The 20,061-nt window shown below is 37.5% G+C and overlaps 1 protein-coding gene and 1 long non-coding RNA gene across 4 annotated transcripts in view; one reads left to right on the top strand and one right to left on the bottom strand.

Moving 5' to 3' along the window:
- Nucleotides 1-323: 323 nt before the first annotated feature.
- Nucleotides 324-19,916, bottom strand: LOC124795027. Its single transcript, XR_007016638.1, has 3 exons — nt 19,706-19,916; nt 3,904-4,035; nt 324-366 (listed from the first exon to the last, which is right to left on the bottom strand). It is a non-coding gene; the product is annotated as an uncharacterized LOC124795027 (long non-coding RNA).
- The window catches only part of LOC124795026 (peroxisomal acyl-coenzyme A oxidase 3-like), a 139,944-nt gene continuing 138,432 nt past the window's right edge, over nt 18,550-20,061 (top strand). The window contains exon 1 of one of the 3 annotated variants that reach the window (XM_047258797.1): nt 18,550-18,705. Coding sequence is in view for 1 of the 3 variants with exons in the window: in XM_047258796.1 (XP_047114752.1) it covers nt 19,864-19,889 (26 nt within the window). In the remaining 2 variants the exon portion in view is untranslated. Of the gene's footprint in view, nt 18,706-19,429; nt 19,578-19,739; nt 19,890-20,061 lie in introns of those variants that run through there. The other 2 variants (XM_047258798.1, XM_047258796.1) reach the window with 2 other exon arrangements.

Below are 20,061 nucleotides of genomic sequence, written 5' to 3'. Positions count from 1 at the left end.
AAATACGCCTGCTTGGATGTCCAGTCAAACAAGTGTGACTGTACATCCAAAGGGGGCAATGTAGTGCTACAATGATGAAAATTAATATTACGACAATGTCCAACCTTATTTTCATGATTTAAAGAAGTATTCATGATATTAAAAATGTAATTATGATTTTGTTATTTTCATTTTTGTGCTCAGTGTATCAAAGACTTTCTAGTGCATGGAATAAATTAGCATTGTTTGTATTACGAAACTATATATGATTGTTAAGGGTTAAGCATGTAATAATTCAATGTAAGACATTTTGTTGAGTCTGAATTTTGTTCTCGTACTAGTCGGTAGAGGAGGAAAAGTTCCTTAATCGATGTGAAGGTATAAAGGCTGCAAAAAGGAGAGAGAGAGAGAAAGTAAATACAAGTTATTCAAAACAAATATCTCTAAAGTGTAACGTCTTGTGATTTCCTATAACTAAAAATTGCAAGGTCTAATCTGAGCCTGTCCTGAATGACAGTGAAGAACATTTATGTTATCATATATTTTCTTCGTTTGATCACGGTTGTGATTCGCATGTTTCTTTTTGTTACGTGACGTGTTATGAATATTTTCATTATACGCGCAAAAGTGCACACAGCTTTAATCAAACCTGCGTCTTTCGGAAACGATAACTTTTAATCAGTACAATTACGCGAATACCGTCTGAATCGCAACTGTGATCGCAAAAGTGTTTCTTATAAAATGTGTATTCTCCAAAGCGAGCAGCATTGCACTATCGCTGACTCGCAACAATCGAAAGAGTAAAAACAGTGCTTAAATAAAATTGCCACCTTTTAATAATTATCATTATCCCATTAAATAAATAAATAGCAATTCAGTGGCTATCCAATCAATAAACAGAGAGGGCAATTCAATCCTTTTCATAGAGTGCTGTTCTGTGGGTGCTGATGTAAAATTTTTGTTTATTTCTGGTACTGTACTCTTACAAATCAGAACAAACATTGCAGTCATCTAACAAGTAAAATGGCTTTTAGAATATATATGTTGACTACAGTTAGCACACCAATTTTTGGAAACAAGCCACAGCACGATTCCTTATATTTTACTCCACAGATGACTCTTATAGTGTTTCTTTGAAATATGTCATCTTTAGGACAACACTGTCTTTGCAGAAATTGCTAATCATATTAATTGCAAATATATTCTTACACAACTTACATGCTAGTGTCAACGTGTGTCCCATTTTAGATTGCTTTGAATTGTTAAACCAAGGCATTTTACACTAAACTCTTTTTTTTTTTTTGTACTAATACATTGTCTATGTATAGCTTAATTTCATCATTAAAACTGCTGTTGTTGAACAACAAGAGAAATGTTTTACTACTGCCTACATTTAAGTGGCTTTCATTAAAGTACTGAACAATTTCATTTGTCACATTATTATAGTGTCCCTAGTTTGTTAAATGATTTCTTTTTACACGCAATGGGTGTGTCATCCACCTGCAGAACTATTTTGGAAACTTGAATGCAATATCTTACGTCATTACATAATCAAAAACAGAAGCGCAACCAGTACTTAGTCCTGGAGCACACCAATTTTATATTAGCGATTTTGGATTTGTGAACACCACTTTCAGTTTTAAGTAGTGTCTACTGTTTTCGGTTATTCATGTAAGATTGGTCATGAGCAGTGCCTCTGATGCCAATGTTCCATAGCTTATCTAATATGTTAGTGGCGTTCACACAGTCAAAAGCTTTCTCAAGGTCGAGGTATCTGTCTGCAAAATGTTGCTTGTTCTTGACGCCACTTATTATCTCTTCAGTTAACTGAGCAGCTGCTGTGCTAGCTGATTTACATTTTAAGAATCCATTTTGATTTTCAAACATTAGGTTGTGCTTATGGTGAAAGTTTATAATTCTGTTGTATATGACTTTTTCAACAATTTTGGAAAGACAGGTAGTTTTGAGATTGGTTTGTAGTTTTGAATTTTGAGTTTGTCACCTTTTTTAAAGATTGGTGTTACCTGAGCTATTTTTAGTCTGTTTGGGAAGGTGTCTGCTGCTACAGACAGGGGTACAGAGACATTTTGTCTGCATACTTTTAATACATCAATAATAAGGCCCTTATGCCCTGCAGAACTGGAAGATTTTAGGGCACTAATGATGTTAATTATTTCTTTGCAAATTTTGGGGGCTAAATATATGCTATGCTTAGACGGATGCCTTTTTGCAGGTTTCTATGTTTGTGATTGATAGCTTCCCCTACTGAAGGAAATATTCATTGAATAAATTAGCAATTTCAAGTTGATCTTCATCCTATTGTGGCTGATAATAAAATCCATACAGGATTTGCGTCGCTCTGTTCTAAAACTGTTCATTGCTTCCGAGACACCAGCAGAAACATTGTGTGTCGACTGAAGCTTGTTCGAAACATAGTTGCTCCTGGTCTGTATTAATAAATCATTATAGTATTCTTGATACATTTTGTAGGCCTCCTTTAGCTTGAAATTTTGTCTATTATTCAACATTGTAGTATGGAATAATTTAAATTTTTTCCTTGATTCAACGACACCATTATTTATTCAGATATATTTTTAGTTTAACTTTTGTGGCTACAACTGGGCATGTAACACCAAAACAGTAGTAGAAGTTAGCAGCAAAGCTATCATGGGAAGAGCTATCATTCTCAGACCATGGTGTGTGCTAACATGCAGTTCAGTCTACTGATGTTATCATTATACATAATTCTTTTGCTGACATATAGTTTCTTTTTAGCGACAAAGGGCATTTTATTTGCCTCCAATTGAAGCTGTACTGCAGAGGTGACCAGTTTTAAAATAGATGTACTGTAAGAAAGATGGGTCATGTTTGTTATTATGTTATCCAGGCATGTTTTTCTGTTATCAGTCTCTCTACCTGTCTCATGGATAAGTGGGGTCAGACTGAATTCATCAAGCAGGAGGTGTCACTTTTTGGTGTTAGCGTCATTGGTTAATAAGGCTATTTTATATCCCCTGTTATTATAATATTTACATGGCCATTTAACCCAGAAAATGTACTGTCTATATATAACCAGCAAGCAGATAGATTTTTGAAAAATGTATCCATATGTGCTCCAGGTGGCCTATACACACTGATAATTGCTATATTTTCTCTACACCATTTTATATTTATTACAGCAAATTCTGTGGTTGCTTCTAAGCAGATTCCAGTTACACCAAGAACACAGAAACTTAACAGTGAATATTGCTACACCACCCCCACATTTGTTTTTCCTACTAAAGGCAGAACAACATTTCATGGAGAGGGGTTGAGTAATGTTAATTAGGTTTTCATTGTACCAATGTCCAGTTATGACAAAATTATCAGATTTATCAAGACATGTAATAATATCCATATCATTGTGCTTGTTTTTAAGACTACCGACATTCTGGTGTATGACTAATTATGAGTTTCTCCTGCTGGACTACACAGGATGATTTAGGGCTATGAAACTGTCCAGCAGGCTTTTCAAGTTTCCCACACTTGCCTGAAGTGGCGGTTTGTGTGGCACATTCTGATTTGGTGGGTTGTGCCATTCCTGCAAACAATGTTACACTACAAGCCCGTACAGTTTTTGGAGGGAAGCTACTGTGGCAACCACGAGATCGACTGACTGATTAAATGCAGTGCTGAGTGTTATGTGAAGTGATATTTTTCTCTCAGTTCGCTTTTACTTCTTGTATTGAAAAGTCTTATGTTACTAGTGATCTATCCAAAGTGTATAAGTCTTCAACAAATAATTATTATCTTTTACCATACATCATTTCCTCATTTGTAGTTAGGGTAACAGTAAAGCTTAAAACCCTACCAACTCACGTACCTAAAGATACAGTATTAGAAATAAGCTTAATGTGTTACAGATTTTTGTAAATTAATACTCACCTCCAAGAGCACCCATGTTATAGTTCCTGGGGAGGCAAACTGGGATGTACGAAGTACTTTTAGTATTTTGGAAGATAAATAGCGACTTGTAAGTAGCCACACAAAAGTTCCAGCTCCGACCCTGTTAAAAACCTACATAATACAAAGTTTTAAATCATTTTTCTTCAAAGAAAAACACCTGATTACACTATATTTTTTCCTTACCCTGAAAGCTAATGGGGGGATGGGGGGCACAGTCCTCCCTTGTTTTGCAGTCCTTATTAGTAAGAATCTCGAGGCGAGGAAAATAAACTATTTAAATCAGTATGGCAAAAATGGTTGAGCAAAGTGACAGTCACTGAACTCTGCACCAAAGAGTGCAGAAAGTTTATGAGAAAAAATAAAGTTATTGGGACTTATCATCCACCAAAGGCAGTAGGGAGTTTCACGGACATACTTAGTAGGATAGTGGGACATAGTTGCCCCAGTGATCTCACTAAACTTGATGATTTGAATACTGATGCAAAATATTGCAATGTATTTAATATAACGGTAGTAGAAGCTCTTAATTCAAAAAATCTTATAAACGTAGTAAATACTGGTACCACAGTACAAAGTCCACCTCCAGCAGAATAGATTAGACTATACTTAGTAAACATATTAAAGACAATGTTACGTGCAGGAATGTGGATTTTCATTACTCTGACCATAAACGTCAACTAGCAGACACAAGCATCTCAAAACAGACAAAAGTTGTGAAAATAAAGTAATTCTAGCAGAGCATAAGAGTACAGGAACACCACAGTAACATTTGTCAACTTCAAGAAGGCATATGAGTCCATAGACATAGAAACACTCTTCAACATACTAGAAGAAATGAAGGTGGATACTAGAAGAAATGAAGGTGGGCAACAGGACCAGAAACCTAATTTAGGAAACATTAAGAAACGCAACATTCAGATTGAAGTTCATGGGAGAGGTATGCCCATTCTATTTAATGCAGTTTCAGAGAAAACAATCAGGGGATGGGACATAGGAGTCAATTGGCTAAAGATGGGGAGAGACAAGGATAGAACCATGAACTTAAAAGGTCTAGCCTTTGCCGATGATATAACCATCATAATATGTACAGGAAAAGAAGCCAAAGAAACTCTAGAGACACTAAACGATATCTCAGCTAGGCAGGACTACAAATCTCATATGAAAAAACACAGTTCATGGACACAAAATCCCTTGGGAGTGATATAATGAAAACAGGACTGAACTCGACATCCAATGAGGAGATGACCAAAACAACTACAGAAAGCATGTAGACTTACATGGAATCACTTCAACAAACGAAGTATCTCCAGCAATGCCAAATTACGACATTATAATACCGTAGTCTCACTACAGGCCTTGTATGCCTCATAAACAACAGTAATCCCCGGAATACTGAAAATGAAGGGGGTAAAAAAACAAGAGAGAAAAGTACTTAGAAAGATCTGTGGGCTGGTTCAGAAAGAGGGAGTCTGCACAACAGATTGATGAAAGAACTGTATGAACAAACAGAGATGATTTCTAACAACATCACAAAAAGAAGGGCCAAGTTCTGTAGACACACACACTTAAATGAGCAAAGAAAAAGTGACCACACTTTATTTTGCCTGGATTGGATCAGTGTCAGTCAGATGGGACCGTCAGTGAGAGAATCCACCTTCCATTACTGCTGCTGAGAAGGTGAGTATACCATTTGTTTGTGAATTATATTTATGAGTTTCAAACAGGAGTGACTTATTTTCAGTTATCTGTGTGGATACTAGTTTTCTTTCTTAATTTCTTTCACGTTTGAAACCACAGTCTTAAATTTTAATAGCAGTGTAGTGTAAAGTAACCATGCCTGTATCGATCCCCGCATTTCTTGAATGTTTGTGTGATTACCATGCACCGCCTAGTAACTGTGTAATGTACAGTTTTGCCATCTATAGTGTGAATAGAGACTGTGATTGCTACATTAATATGCGAGGTGAGTTGGTGACCCTTCGTGAGTTGGTGACCCTTTGCACACAGCTTGAGGTTTTGCCAATAGGCATCACCATGGGGGGTCGGATGTGGAGATCCGGAGGACATCCAGCACATCCTTATCTCCCCTGATTGGTTCACTACTGTAGCTTCCCCTTGTACTGGCCACACTGAAGTTGATCGCTCACCCGTGGTTGAACGGGAGGTCACTCCAAGGAAAAGTAAGCATCAGAAAACTTTCCAGGGGTCCAATCAGAAGACCACCCCAGTCCATCTGATGAACAGGTTTCTGGCACCTCCTGTGGCCAATGGTTCTGAGCCAGATGAAGTCACTTGCCTTGTTCCTTAGGAAGCCTCTCGACCCACGAGGTCTAGGCATTCACAGAGGGTGGGTTTACTGGTAGCTGGGGACTCCAGTGTTAGGCAGGTAGTGGGGCCCCTTAGGGATATAGCTGCGAAGGAGGAAAAGAATACAGAGTGCACTCTAGATACATGCTGGGAAAAGGTACTTCTGCATACCATGAAGATCACAGAGTGTAGCCAGCTGCAGCTGGTAGCTCATGTCGGAACTAGTGATGTGTGTCAGTTGGGATATGATGAGATTCTCTGTGGTTACAGGCAGCTAGCTGAAGTTGTAAAGACTATCAGCCTTGCTTGTGAGATGAAGGTGGAGCTCGTCATTTGTAGAATCGTCGACAGAACCAACTGTATTATTTTGGTACAGAACCGATTGGAGGGTTTTAATCAGAGGTTCAGGCAGTTCTGCAACAATGTAGGCTGCAGATTTCATGACTTGTGCCACATGGTGGTGAGTTTACGGGTTTAGCTTTAATAGGTCAGTGGAAGTAGCTACACGGGTAACACGGGCTGTGTGGAGGGGACTGGGTTATTCTTTAGATCACTGTGTCTCAGAAAAGGGTGTCGGTATAAAAGGGAGCAGGACAAGGGTGTCAGTCTAAAAGTGTGCAAAACAAACACAGGAAAGTAGATCCAGAAATAAATGGTGTTGTAGTTGTAAACTGTTGTAACTGTGCTGGTAAAGAACCAGGGCTCCAATCACTAATACAAAACACTGAAGCTAACATTGTTATAGGTACAGAAAGCTGGCTAAAGCCAGAAATAAGTTCAGCCAAAATTTTTACAAGGACTTAGACTGTGTTCAGAAAGGACAGAAGTGTTAATTGCTGTCAGAAGTGAAATAAATGTAGATAGCTCCTGTGAGATAGTATGGATACCGGTTACACTTGTCAACCAGAATTAATAATTAAATTAATTAATTATTTAAAAAATTATTAAAAAATTAATAATTAAAATTAATAATTGGTTCCTTTTACTGACCCCCAACTCAGACTGTACAGTTGTTGAACAGTTCAAAGAAAACCTACTCATACAGTTATAGCTGGTGGTGACTTCAATCTACCCTTGATATGTTCACAAAAATATACATTTAAAGTTGGGTGTAGGCATAAAATGTCATCTGAAATCATTCTGAATGGTTCTCAGAAAATTATTTTGAACAATTAGTTCAGGAGCCCATTTGAAGTGTAAACAGTTGTGAAAATATACTTCACCTTTTAGCAACACATAATCCTGACCAAATAGGGAAAATCATGACAGACACAAGGATTAGTGGTTGATGGTGGTTGGTTTGGAGATTAAAGGGACTACACTGCATGGTTCTCCATCCCTTTTTCCTAAGTCACACTTGTCTCAGATGAAAAGCATACCCCAAAGGAATTCTATCGCTTCAAATCCAGAGAAGGAACAAAATGTGTAAAGCTGTGTTTGTAAGCACAATGAAGTAGAAAATGAAAGTATCAATTGAAAAAATTAATGAAGAGGAAAAAAGAGGTAAAAGATGTTAAAACAATATAGTAGATGATCTTAGCTGGCTGATCGCAACAACAAAAAAGGATGAGTCAGTCACTCTGCAGCACACTAAAATCCCCAGCGTAAAAACAAAAGGCAAGAGAAACAGAGATGGTGAAAAGACGAACACCAAGCCGAACAGACGGCACCAGAGGGAGTGAGGAAGATTTAAAATGCAGGTAGGATGAGGTCCTGAAAGATCAGGGTAAGGTGCCCACCCTTAAACAGAATGATAGAATAGAATTGAATAATTTTATCATCGTTAGGCCATTAAGGCAATAGACAAAGTCATACATATCATACAATATAATTCATGTTGCAATAGAACAATAGGTTTGTTATTACAGTGTAGTATTACTATTGATGAAATCTTAGAAAGTCATACTTATAACACAATATAATTCCTGTTGCAAAAAGAGCAATAGATTTGTTATTACAGTATAATATCACAATTGACAAAGTGATACAAACAATACAATTCATGTTGCAAAAGAACAATAGGTTTGTTATTGCATGGTTATATTACGATTGGTGAAATCCTACAAAGTCATACTTATATTACTATATAATTAATGTTGCAAAAGAGTAATCAGTTTGTTATTGCAGTATAATTTTACAATTGATAAAATCCTTTATGTCATAGAATGCATGGGCAACTAACCAGTCATACACTGTTTGTTTGAATGGTTGCTCCGGTAAATCTTGTACAGCTAGTGGGAGCTTATTAAATAATTTGTGCCCCATTAGCTTGTAACTGTTCAGTGATTTTGAGTGTCTGTGGAATGGAGTATAAATACATCTATTCGTCCTAATGTTGTAGCAATGTATATTTTCTCTGTGTTTAGCTTCGGGTAGCTTCTTTTTCATGTAGATTAAAACATAGTATAAATATAGGTTTACTACTGTCATAATTTTTGGCTCAGAAAACAAAGGTTTACATTGCCTTATATGATGAGCCTGTAATTACCCTAATAGCTTTCTTCTGCAGTAGAAGGATGTCACACAACTGGAGTTTCCCCATAAAATGATACCATAGGTTATTATGATTTGGAAGAATGAGAGATAGGATATTCCAACATAATTTTTAGGTACAGAATCCATTAGTCGCCTTAACAGATAGATTACCCTTGGCAACTTACCACTAAGATACTTGACATGTTGACCCCAAGATAATTTGTCATCCAAATATACCCCTAAAAACTTAACATAACTGGGATCATCATATGGTAGCTTGTCTTTTACACTAAATACTCTTTGTTCGCCTTTTTTTTTTTTTTTTTTTTTTTTTTTGCTTGAGCAATTGTCTCTGTAACACGTTTTAAGGCTACTGAGGTCATTACTGCTGTTCAGAAAAGTTGTACCATCTGCATATAGTACAGTTTTTGATTTAATACATGATGGTAGGTTGTTATCATTATTAGGAACAGGAAAGGGCCCAGTACAGATCCCTGTGGGACACCTACATTAACTAGTTCTACACTGGACAATTCTTTGCCAACACAGACAACTTGCTTATGGTTCTGTAAAAATGATCTTAATAGTTTAAGGCTATTATCTTTAACACCATAGAAGTTCAAATTTTCAAGTAGTACTGTATGTTCTATATAGTCAAAGGCTTTGCTTAGGTCACAAAAAGTGACTTGAGCAAAGTCTTTATCCTCAAATACTTGATGGATGTACACTACTGGCCATTAAAATTGCTACACCAAGAAGAAATGCAGATGATAAATGGGTATTCATTGGCCAAATATTTTACACTAGAACTGACATGTGATTACATTTTCATGCAATTTGGGTGCATGGATCCTGAGAAATCAGTACCCAGAACCACCACCTCTGACCGTAATAACAGCCTTGATACGCCTGGGCATTGAGTCAAACACAGCTTGGATGGCATGTACAGGTACAGCTGCCTATGCAACTTCAACACGATACCACAGTTCATCAAGAGTAGTGACTGGCCTATTGTGAAGAGCCAGTTGCTCGGCCACCATTGACTAGACGTTTTCAGTTGGTGAGGGATCTGGAGAATGTGCACGGCAGCAGTCGAACATTTTCTGTATCCAGAAAGGCCCGTACAGGACCTGCAACATGCGCTCGTGTATTATCCTGCTCAAATGTAGGGTTTCGCAGGGATCGAATGAAGAGTAGAGCCACAGGTCGTAATACAACTGAAATGTAATGTCCACTGTTGAAAGTGACATCAATGCGAACAAGAGGTGACCGAGATGTGTAACCAATGGCACCCCATACCGTCACGCCAGGTGATACGCCAGTATGGCGATGACGAATACACGCTCCCAATGCGCGTTCACCGTGATGTCGCCAAACACGGATGCGACCATCATGATGCTGTAAACAGAACCTGAATTCATCCGAAAAAATGACGTTTTGCCATTCGAGCACCCAGGTTCATCGTTGAGTACACCATCGCAGGCACTCCTGTCTGTGATACAGCTCCAAGGGTAACCGCAGCCATGGTCTCCAACCTGATAGTCCAAGCTGCTGCAAACGTCGTCGAACTGTTCGTGCAGATGGTTGTTGTCTTGCAAACGTCCCCATCTTTTCCCTCAGGGATCAAGAGACGTGGCTGCACGATTCGTTACAGCCATGCGGATAAGATGCCTGTCATCTCGAGGTCGTTGGGATGCAGCACGGTGTTCCGTGTTACCCTCCTGAACCCACCGATTCCATATTCTGCTAACAGTCATTCGATCTCGACCAACGTGAGCAGCAATGTCGCGATACGATAAACTGCAATCGCGATAGGCTACAATCTGACCTTCATCAAAGTCGGAAACATGATGGTACACACTTCTCCTCCTTACACAAGGCATCACAACAATGTTTCATCAGGCAATGCTGGTCAACTGCTGTTTGTGTATGAGAAATCGGTTGGAAACTTTCCTCATGTCAGCACGTTGTAGGTGTCGCCACTGGCGCCAACCTTGTGCAAATGCTCTGAAAAGCTTATCATCTGCATATCACAGCATCTTCTTCCTGTCGGTTAAATTTCGCGTCTGTAGCATGTCATCTTTGTGGTGTAGTAATTTTAATGGCCAGTAGTGTATTTTACAACAATATCTGTCACATCAATTGTTGACATCTTTTTCCTAAAACTATATTGAGATCCACTAATAATTCCTGTATTATCAAAGTAATCAGATAATTATTTGTAAATTGTGCATTCCAGAACTTTAGAAAAATATGGGTCTATGGAAATTGGCCGGTAACTTGAGGCAGAGTCTTTATCCCCTTTTTTTATAAACTGGAGCTACCCTAGACAGTTTAAGCTCATCAGGAAAATATCCTTCAGCAAGACATTTGTTTATACAATGTTTTAAGGGGTACACTATACTGCCTATGACGTTCTTCAGTATGTTACAGGATCAGTCATATATGTATATACTGTCTGATGATTTTAACTGTTTCACTATTCTTAATACAAAATCTGGTGAGACCTTAGAGAAACTGAAGATACTTGTATTTGTTGATGATCTACAACTATTTTTTGACAGTAACTGTGATGAGGTGATTTTGTGTTTAGCAATACTACTTCCTACTTCTTCAACTGAAGTAACAAAATAATCATTGAATTTTTGGGCAGAGATGTTAATTGTAACATTTCTTTCATCTTTAGCGACACTATTTATTAGCTTCCAAGCAGCTTTGCACTTGTTGGTGGATTTCTCAATACTTCTGAGATTGTGTGCTATTTTGGCTTCTATGATCACTTTTTTATATTCATTCCTACATGTAACATAGACTAGTTTAGCTTGATTAGTCTTCAGTCTACAATAAACATTGTGCAACAACATAACCTGGCTTTTCAGAGTGGTCAGATGTTCTGTATACCACGTATTTTGTCTTTTTAGAACTTTAGTTTTCAGGACTCGATTAGTTAGGCCTACTTTGAATTTCTTTGTCGGAGTGCAGTCATTAAAGTGTGCCAAAAATACTTTAAAAAACCTTTCAAATAGTATATTTTCTGGAAAATCGTTACTTAAAGTATAGAGTATGTCTCCATAGCACTGGCCAAAACCAGTCTCTGTCAGCAAGGGAATTACAAAATCTATGAACTTTTTTCATCTGAGGCAGGTCTGGTGATCACAATTTTTGGGAAAGGGTTAGTTATACTAGTCTTATCAGGAGGGAACCTACTTGTATAATTTAAGGTCACACAACTATGATCAGAAAATGCAAACTCTGACACATCACATGATTCGTCTGTTGTTTTAAAATTCACAAAAATATTTTCAAGACATGCTTGTTTTCTTGTGGGCCTGTTATTGACGCAGTGTAAGTCGGATTGTCTTAGTATATTTTGAAGTTCAGTGACACTACACTTGCGTGTTGTTACATCAAAATCTGAATTCAGAGCACCACCTATTACAATATCATAATTTATCCATCTAGTTTCACCAGGTACCTGTATCAGCTGGTCCAGTTTCTCTAGAAATAGACTGATGATGCCATTAGGTGATCTCTACCAATAACTTAAAACTGTCTAAAACTATACCAGCAGCTTCAAAGTTCAGTTCATCACACAAAAAATCTCGATTCAATCTATTGATTGAACGTCTAAGTGATTTGTCAATATAGATTGCTACACCACCTCTTGAATGCAATTTTCTGCAGTAGCTATTGGCTATATTACAATTATCAAATTTAACAAATATTAGGTCACTCTCAGTGGCCCAGTGTTCACTCAAACGCAAAATATCAAACCCTTTTTCTGTTCCAAGATTACTGACAATAAATTCCTTATCCCTCATTCCTTGAATGTTAAGACAGCATATTTTAAGATCAAACCTGTCTTTCCTCACAGATGTACCATTATGGTGAGGGGCTATTAAATCTCCTGCACTATTTACCTTATGGGCTTCTTCTCCTTGCTGCCTTCGACTAAAAAATCACTTAGACGGAGAAGAAGAACTGTTTTTCGCTGACCCACAACACTTGACACTCCTACTGCTTGTTGAACTCTCTTCCCTTCTTCATGTTCATGTCTTGATATTGATGACTGGGTTCCCCTTGCGGGTAGTTCAGATGTTGCTGCAGAATGGATACCTGTACCACTTGATGGAGCAATAGTTTTTGTAGCTGAGTATGCTGCCACCCTTGCTCTATCTGTTTTCTCTGTCCCTTGCTGTGTTGTTCCATCTGTTGTAGCTGTTAATATGCCTACTTCTCTCCCAACACGTTCTCCTGTAATCAATGTTTCTTCAAGTTGTGTTACTGCAGCTGCTGGAGTAGTTGGTAGGCAAGATACATTGCAGCTCTCCTTCACCATCAGCAATGGGATTGGATTACATTTCTTACTTCTAGGAGAAACACTTTCCAATAAATCCTTGAACTTCTGGCTGAGTAGCAATTTTCCCAATTTATTTAAATGTATTCCACGTGTAGTGGAGTGCTTTCTCTCTAGGTCACCAATATTAAGGAAAAACGCATTTGAAGTGGCCTTGCAGATTTTTTTGTACATCCTGTTTGCTTTTTGGATCTCTCTGTTCACACAAGAAGATTCAATAAGATCATACCTGTGTGATATGCCTACCACGATCACATTTTGATTCACTAATGTACATAGTGCATTTCTTAACACAATGTTTGTCACTATTAGTTCATTCTTATACACATCATTTGCACCGCCCATTATTACTATACATTCACTTCGCAAGATGCAGTTATAGTTTTTACAGTCTTTTAAAACTTCTGTCAGACCTGCTCCAGGTTTCACAATACTTGTAACAGAGAGATCTTGCTGGAGGCGAAGAATACCTGCAACTCCTCTCCTGTGGCTGTCAGCAAGCAAAACTGTAGGCCTATAAAAGTTTATTTTCGTCATTTTATTTGCATCATCACTGCAGTTACGTTTTTCCAACATTTTGCATTTACTTCCCGCCAATTCAGATAAATAATCTTGGTGCGAGTTGCCGGACTCGTCATTATTAACTTCACAATCTGTAATGAGACACTGAAATCTGTTTCTTAACAGAACTTTAAAATTGTTTGAAGCATATTTAGGTTTTGCACACTTCTTTGTTTCATTGTGCTCTTGAAATTGTCTGAGTTCTTTAAGTGATGGATCAGATAGGTTTTTGACCATATTTTCCAACAACTGAACATGTCCTCTTGTTTCTTTCAGTTCATTCTGCAGTGTTTCTAAAACTATAAGTTCACGATTTGCACGGTACATTTCAGTTGTGGCCAGACGTCCATTACACTTTGTTCCACAACCCCTTCACGGATAAAACTTAAAACTACATTAGCTGTTGAGAAATTGTCACTTACAAGTGAAGGGAGCGCATGAAAGAGATTAAAAGTCTGCCACAGGGCGACTACATTTGGACAGTCGAAGATATGGACAACTGCCAAGTGTGAACTGCAGTGACACTGAGGTGTGTCCTTGTAATGTAGGAGGTGACCGTGAGTCAGCCAAGTATGGCTGATATGAAGCTGGCAAAGGACAATGGAGCCCTTGCTAGATGTTCCCATTGAGGATCTCCACTATTTGTTGTCTCTTTTAGCATACTTAAGTTATTCAGCAAAGTCAGGGAGCACCATGCTGTATTCCAAAGCCCAAAAGCCTTGTGCCATACCGAGTGAGTTGGTGCAGTGGGTAGCACATTGGACTCGCATTCAGGAGGACGTCGGTTCAATCCGCGTCCGGCCATCCTGATTTAGGTTTTCTGGTCTACTGCCCCCAAAACAATCCAACCCTTGTGCCATAATACCTACTGAAAATCAGATTGTGGTACACCGATCTCCAGACTTGGTTTATGAGTAGCCTCTTTGGTTAGCCTGTCAGTAAGTTAATTTCGCAGGATTCCTACATGTCCTTGGGTCCACAGAAAGATCACTGATTGTCCACGTTGTTCAAGGACGTACGGACTCTTGGGTGGCCATTACCAAAGGATGTGGAGGCTAACTCTGGTCGAGAGCTTGTAACAGGGATTAGTGACGACAAGGTTGCTGTAGCAAGACTGAATACTGTAACATCCAAACCCACCAAAAATAAATGCAAAATACATCTATTAAAAAAGCAGATAAAACTCTGCTTGAGGCCTTCCAAAGAATCAGTCTCCAATCTTTCCAGTCTGTAAATGCAGACCAGATGTGGTTTATATTCAAAGAAATAGTATCAGTGGCTACTGACAGACATATACAAAATAAATTATTAAGAGATGGTACTGGTCCCCTATGGTACACAAAACAGGTCAGAAAACTGTTGCAGAAGCTACAAAAAAAGCATGCCAAATTTAAAACAATGTAAAACCCTCATGATTGGCAGAGTTTTACAGAAGCTTGAAATATAGTGCGTACTTCAATGCGAGATGCTTTAATACTTTTCACAATGAAACTCTGTCTTGAAATCCGGAAGAAAACACAAAGAGATTCTGGTCATATGTAAAGTACACCAGTGCAAAGACACAATCAATGCCTTTACTGTGTGTTAACAGTGGTGATGTTACTGGTCCCAGTAAAGCAGAGTCATTAAATACCGTTTACCAAAATCCCTTCACCAAAGACAACGAAGTAAATATTCCAGAACTCGGACCAAGAAGAACTGCCGACATGAGTAACTCAGAAGTAGATATCCTTGGTGTAACAAAGCAACTTAAATCACTTAATAAAGGCAAAGCCTCTGGTTAATTGGTAGAACACTGGGGAACTGGAATCAGTCTACAACAGTGTCTGCTTACAAACCACTCATGCAACCAGTTCTAGACTATTGCTCAAGTGTCTGGGACCCATACCACATAGGACTAACTGGGGATACTGAACATGTACAGAGAAGGGCAGCATGAATGGTCACAGGCATGTTTGATCCGTGGGAAAGTGTCACAGAGATACTGAAAAAACTGAGCTGGCAGACTCTTGAAGATCCATGTAAACTATCCTGAGAAAGTCTGCTAAGAATGTTTCAAGAATCAGTATTAAATGATGAAGCTAGGAATATACTACAACTCTCTATGCATCGCCCACATAGTGATTGTGGGGATCTGATTCGAGTAATTACGGCACACAGAGATGGATACAACCAACCATTCTTCCCACTTCCATGCATCAATACAGTGGAAAGAAGCCCTAATAACTTGTACAATGGGACATACTCTCAGCCATACACCTCACGATGATTTGCAGACTGTAGACATAAATCTTAGTTGTTGCCATCTAAACTTGCAAATTCACACCAAAACTCTGTCAGTAATATAGGCAGAATTGAAGCTATAGACACAGATGAATGTAGATTTAAATGTACATACCTAGATGAAAATCTACAATGGGTAAGGTGCATCAGACTTATACCTAATAAAATCAGTAGTTCGCTACATATTATTAGCCAGTTATCAAAAGTAGTCGCTGATCCGACATTAAATCAAATTTATTATGGGGCAATTTTTCCATTGATCAATTATGGGATACACACATGGGGCTGGGCTGCTGACATATTAAGGAATACAATATTAATCCTGCAGAAAAATCAATCAGGATTCTCCACAGACTTGGGTACAGAGACTCCTACAGGGAAATTTTTGTACATCAAACATACTTCACAATTTACTCATTGTATATTTATAAATTAACTACATTTTTGGAGATACATTGAACCAAAGCAACCAAGAACTTTGCTATGTATGTCTACAACATACGAATGGAAGTCTGGACCTACAAACAAAGAAAACAAAAGACCACAGTCCAATTCCCTTTGTGTCCAAAAAAAAAAAAAAAAAAAAAAATAATAAAAGCAGCATTAGCAAAGGAATATTTGCTCTAAGGAAGCTGCATCTTTGTCTAAACGTGCCAGTACTTAAAGTGGTTTATTTTGCTTTAATACAGTCACATTTCCTATGGCACAATACTGTGGGGACATCAAAACAAGGCAGCTAATGTCTTCAAACTACAAAAGAAGGCAATAAGACTGATATGTAGCTTGGCACCCAGAGCTCACTGTAGGCCAAGCTTTAAAAAATCACAGATTATGACTCTGCCATCAATATTTGTACTACAGTGTGTAATGCATATTAAGGAAAACTATCAGAGTTATCAACAGTATGACATGCGACATAATTATAACACAAGAAACAAGCAGGACCTAGTTTCTTTCCAATGTAACTATAAAAAAAACACAAAAGTGCTTCTTATACAAGTCCATAAAATTTTTTAATGCCATACCCCAACATATCAAGGATCTTCCAACTCAACAATTAAAAAAAAAAAGTAAAAGAATTTCTTCTTGAGCTCAGCATTTATGAAACCGATGAATTTTTAAGGGAGGCAAAGAATATGGTATGACTACACTTTGTGATCAGTTTTTATATGCTTCTATATATGAGTAAGTCTGTAATTGGCTAAATTTACTATGCAATATCAATTTGTACCACAAGTTTCTCTATTTTGTATTTGTGTGATGGTACCATGATTATTTGTGTAATATTTATATTGTGTAAAATTTTTCTTGTTTTTGTAATTATTTGTGTAACATTTATATTGTGTAATATTGACTTTTGTAATGCCTCAGATGATCTCTGAGGTCTCTACAACAATAAAAATCAATCAATCAATCAATCATTAATGGCCAAATTTGGTGTAACAACTGCCAAACTATATTAAGGTACAAAACTTGTGAAAAATTGCTATGACAGTTACAAAATCCATCAGTTGGTGCTCTACGCAAAAAAAATAAAAAAAAAAAAAAATAAAAAAAAAAAAATAAAAAAAAAAATAAAGAAATGAGTGAAGGTCTGTTGATGACTCTCCATCCTGTATGCTGTTTCTCCCCTACCAAGAAATCCTCAGCCCAGTCACATAGTTAGTTTCATACCCCATAGACCTGTAGTTTTGTTAAGAAACACTGCACACACTTGAGTAACTTGATCTATGGTTCTCAAGATGACATGTTGTAATTTCTTGTCAACAATCAATCACTGGTTGAAAATAACAGTAATATTCTGCGGCACAAAAAGAAATGAGGTATTCAGTTATAATAACCTTTGACCACTTACCCAGTGATATAGAGAAATTAGTAGATTATAAATTGTGCTTCAAACACAAACTGAATTCATATCCTCCTACCCTATACAATGATTTCTGAATATAAAGCAATGTGTGGATGGGAAGGGGGAGCTGAGAGACAGAAAATGTTGTAAAACATTTCTCCTTTTAGTATTATATTTATACCTCTCTCATACCTTCCTATCTTCACAGCAGTTCTGCCTCATACCTTGCAGGGCAATTACTCCTGGATGAATGAAGATAGAAAGATATGTCTTATCTGTCGGTAGAGCATTTGCTTGTTTACGTATTTATTGTGTAACAATTATTTCTTAACGTAACGATGAGTTACTTCATAACATGATGCCATAAGGCACTACAGAACTTTGTTTTCTTCTTGACATTTTCATCCCTAAAATCTAATATTATCTGTACAGTTGTAAGGCGAAGATGTTTAAAGTCTAAACTTGTTACGTTTGCCGTCCAAACAGGACTACCTTATGTTACTTTTGTTAAATGTCTTTTTTTTTTTTCTTCATTTTTCATGAGTTACGTACAATATTTTCTTGCTGGCTATAAAATGCGGGCAACAACTTCTCTACAGGAGTGGCAAATTAAATGTTACTGACAGCATTTCCGGATGTAATATGTAATGTAATAAAAATAAATGCGATATAGCTTGTATAGTAGTTGCGTCCTATGTCTAATATTTGGTACAAAAAACGTGCAACGTGCAGAGGAGTGGTAAAGGGGGGTGGGGGGTACATAGTACGTGCTACGTGACCTACCGAAATGTTTTTCATTGTGAGGTCAAACGATCAACTCAAAGGTAGAATTTGGAATCTCGTATCTTATCTATACATTTGGGACAGCAAGTAATATTATCGCGGCATATTCAGTAATCAATCGCAATTGTGCTACGGCCTCGTCAGGCAGAAGTTCCACGTTACAGCAGTAAGTAATCACTCCACTTTCCTGTATTTCAGAACCACCCGTAAAACTTTATTTTGCTTTCCATAGTCTATGACATAATATTTGGCCAAAGAATTTAAGGAAAGAGATAAACTACCCGGCTCTTTTATGCTCTTGTTTCGTTTTTATTGGCGATATAAAGGAAAACAGTTTTCCTTTGTGTTGTGGGTGCTTTAAAATTTTATTAATAGGGCTCCCGAAAAACGACAGGACTCCGAAATTTCAAAATGTGAACTGTTCGTCACATCCAACTACTTGCATTATTACATCGATTGCTTGACAATCGACACAGCATCACTTGCCCACAATGCTTGAACTACGCGTAAAGAACAATAAAGGTGAAAAAAAACGCCTGCATTTTGTCTCATGTGGTTGTTAAACAGCAAAGCAACGTGTAATTTGCATAGAAGTTAATTGGACCGTGGTTGGTTTTTCCAAAAATAATAAAAACATGACATGCCACTGACGTAATTATAAAACTAAAATATGTTTATAAAGTTTTAGTAGTATCGGAATCTTTTTATTCCTCACGTGTAATTGGCCTACGTACTTATTTAATGAATAAAGGTCCGTGTCCTGAGCAACAATTTACTTGTAGGAGATATTACTACCGGACAGTACCGGTCGTTCAAGAATTCGCGTGATGTAAAGTTTGCTGATGATTTTTTGCATAATTTTTTTTTCCCTAGCATCACAGTTGCCCAGCTTTTAAAGCGACTTGTTACTTCGCAGTATCACGAACATAGTCGTGTATAACTGTATAGACTATAGTATTGGTGTCTAAATATCGAAAGTTAACTGTCAATTAGGAAAACAAACTGGGAAGACTTGACAGACTGCGTCAGAGTTACAAGGTTACGATTACACAAGCATTATAATACAAGAACAAATTAGCATAAGCATGCACAATAATACAGAAAAAATAGCATAAGTATAGCATAACACTTAATAACGTTTACAGTGAGAACTTTTTAAAACGTACATGTTCACTTGATTTCATATGTCGCTGCATTGTTTCGGGAGTCAAATTTGCTGTTTCACTGTCAAAGAACTCATTTAAACTGTAAAGTGGTTTTTGGCATAGATTTTGCGGCACAAACGTTTCTCCTCATGTAGGCCTATGTAGAGTTTAATTAACCAATGAATTCCCCACAAGCGAAGACAGGGTAATGTATGAGACTCGTTTCCATGTATTTGATTTTTTGCCACAGTTCGTTTAAGAGTCGGTGTATTGCGAAGTGTGTGTAAGGGTGAAGAGTTTCATGATATTTAAAGATCTATATGCAAGACATTCAGCTGGCTATTGTATACAATATTGTCAAGGATGCAAGTCATTCA

Source organism: Schistocerca piceifrons, chromosome 4, assembly GCF_021461385.2.
Source record: "Schistocerca piceifrons isolate TAMUIC-IGC-003096 chromosome 4, iqSchPice1.1, whole genome shotgun sequence".
Lineage (NCBI taxonomy): Eukaryota > Metazoa > Arthropoda > Insecta > Orthoptera > Acrididae > Schistocerca > Schistocerca piceifrons.
Note: the sequence above shows the minus strand (reverse complement) of the source record. Positions and strands in the feature narration are given on the sequence as shown.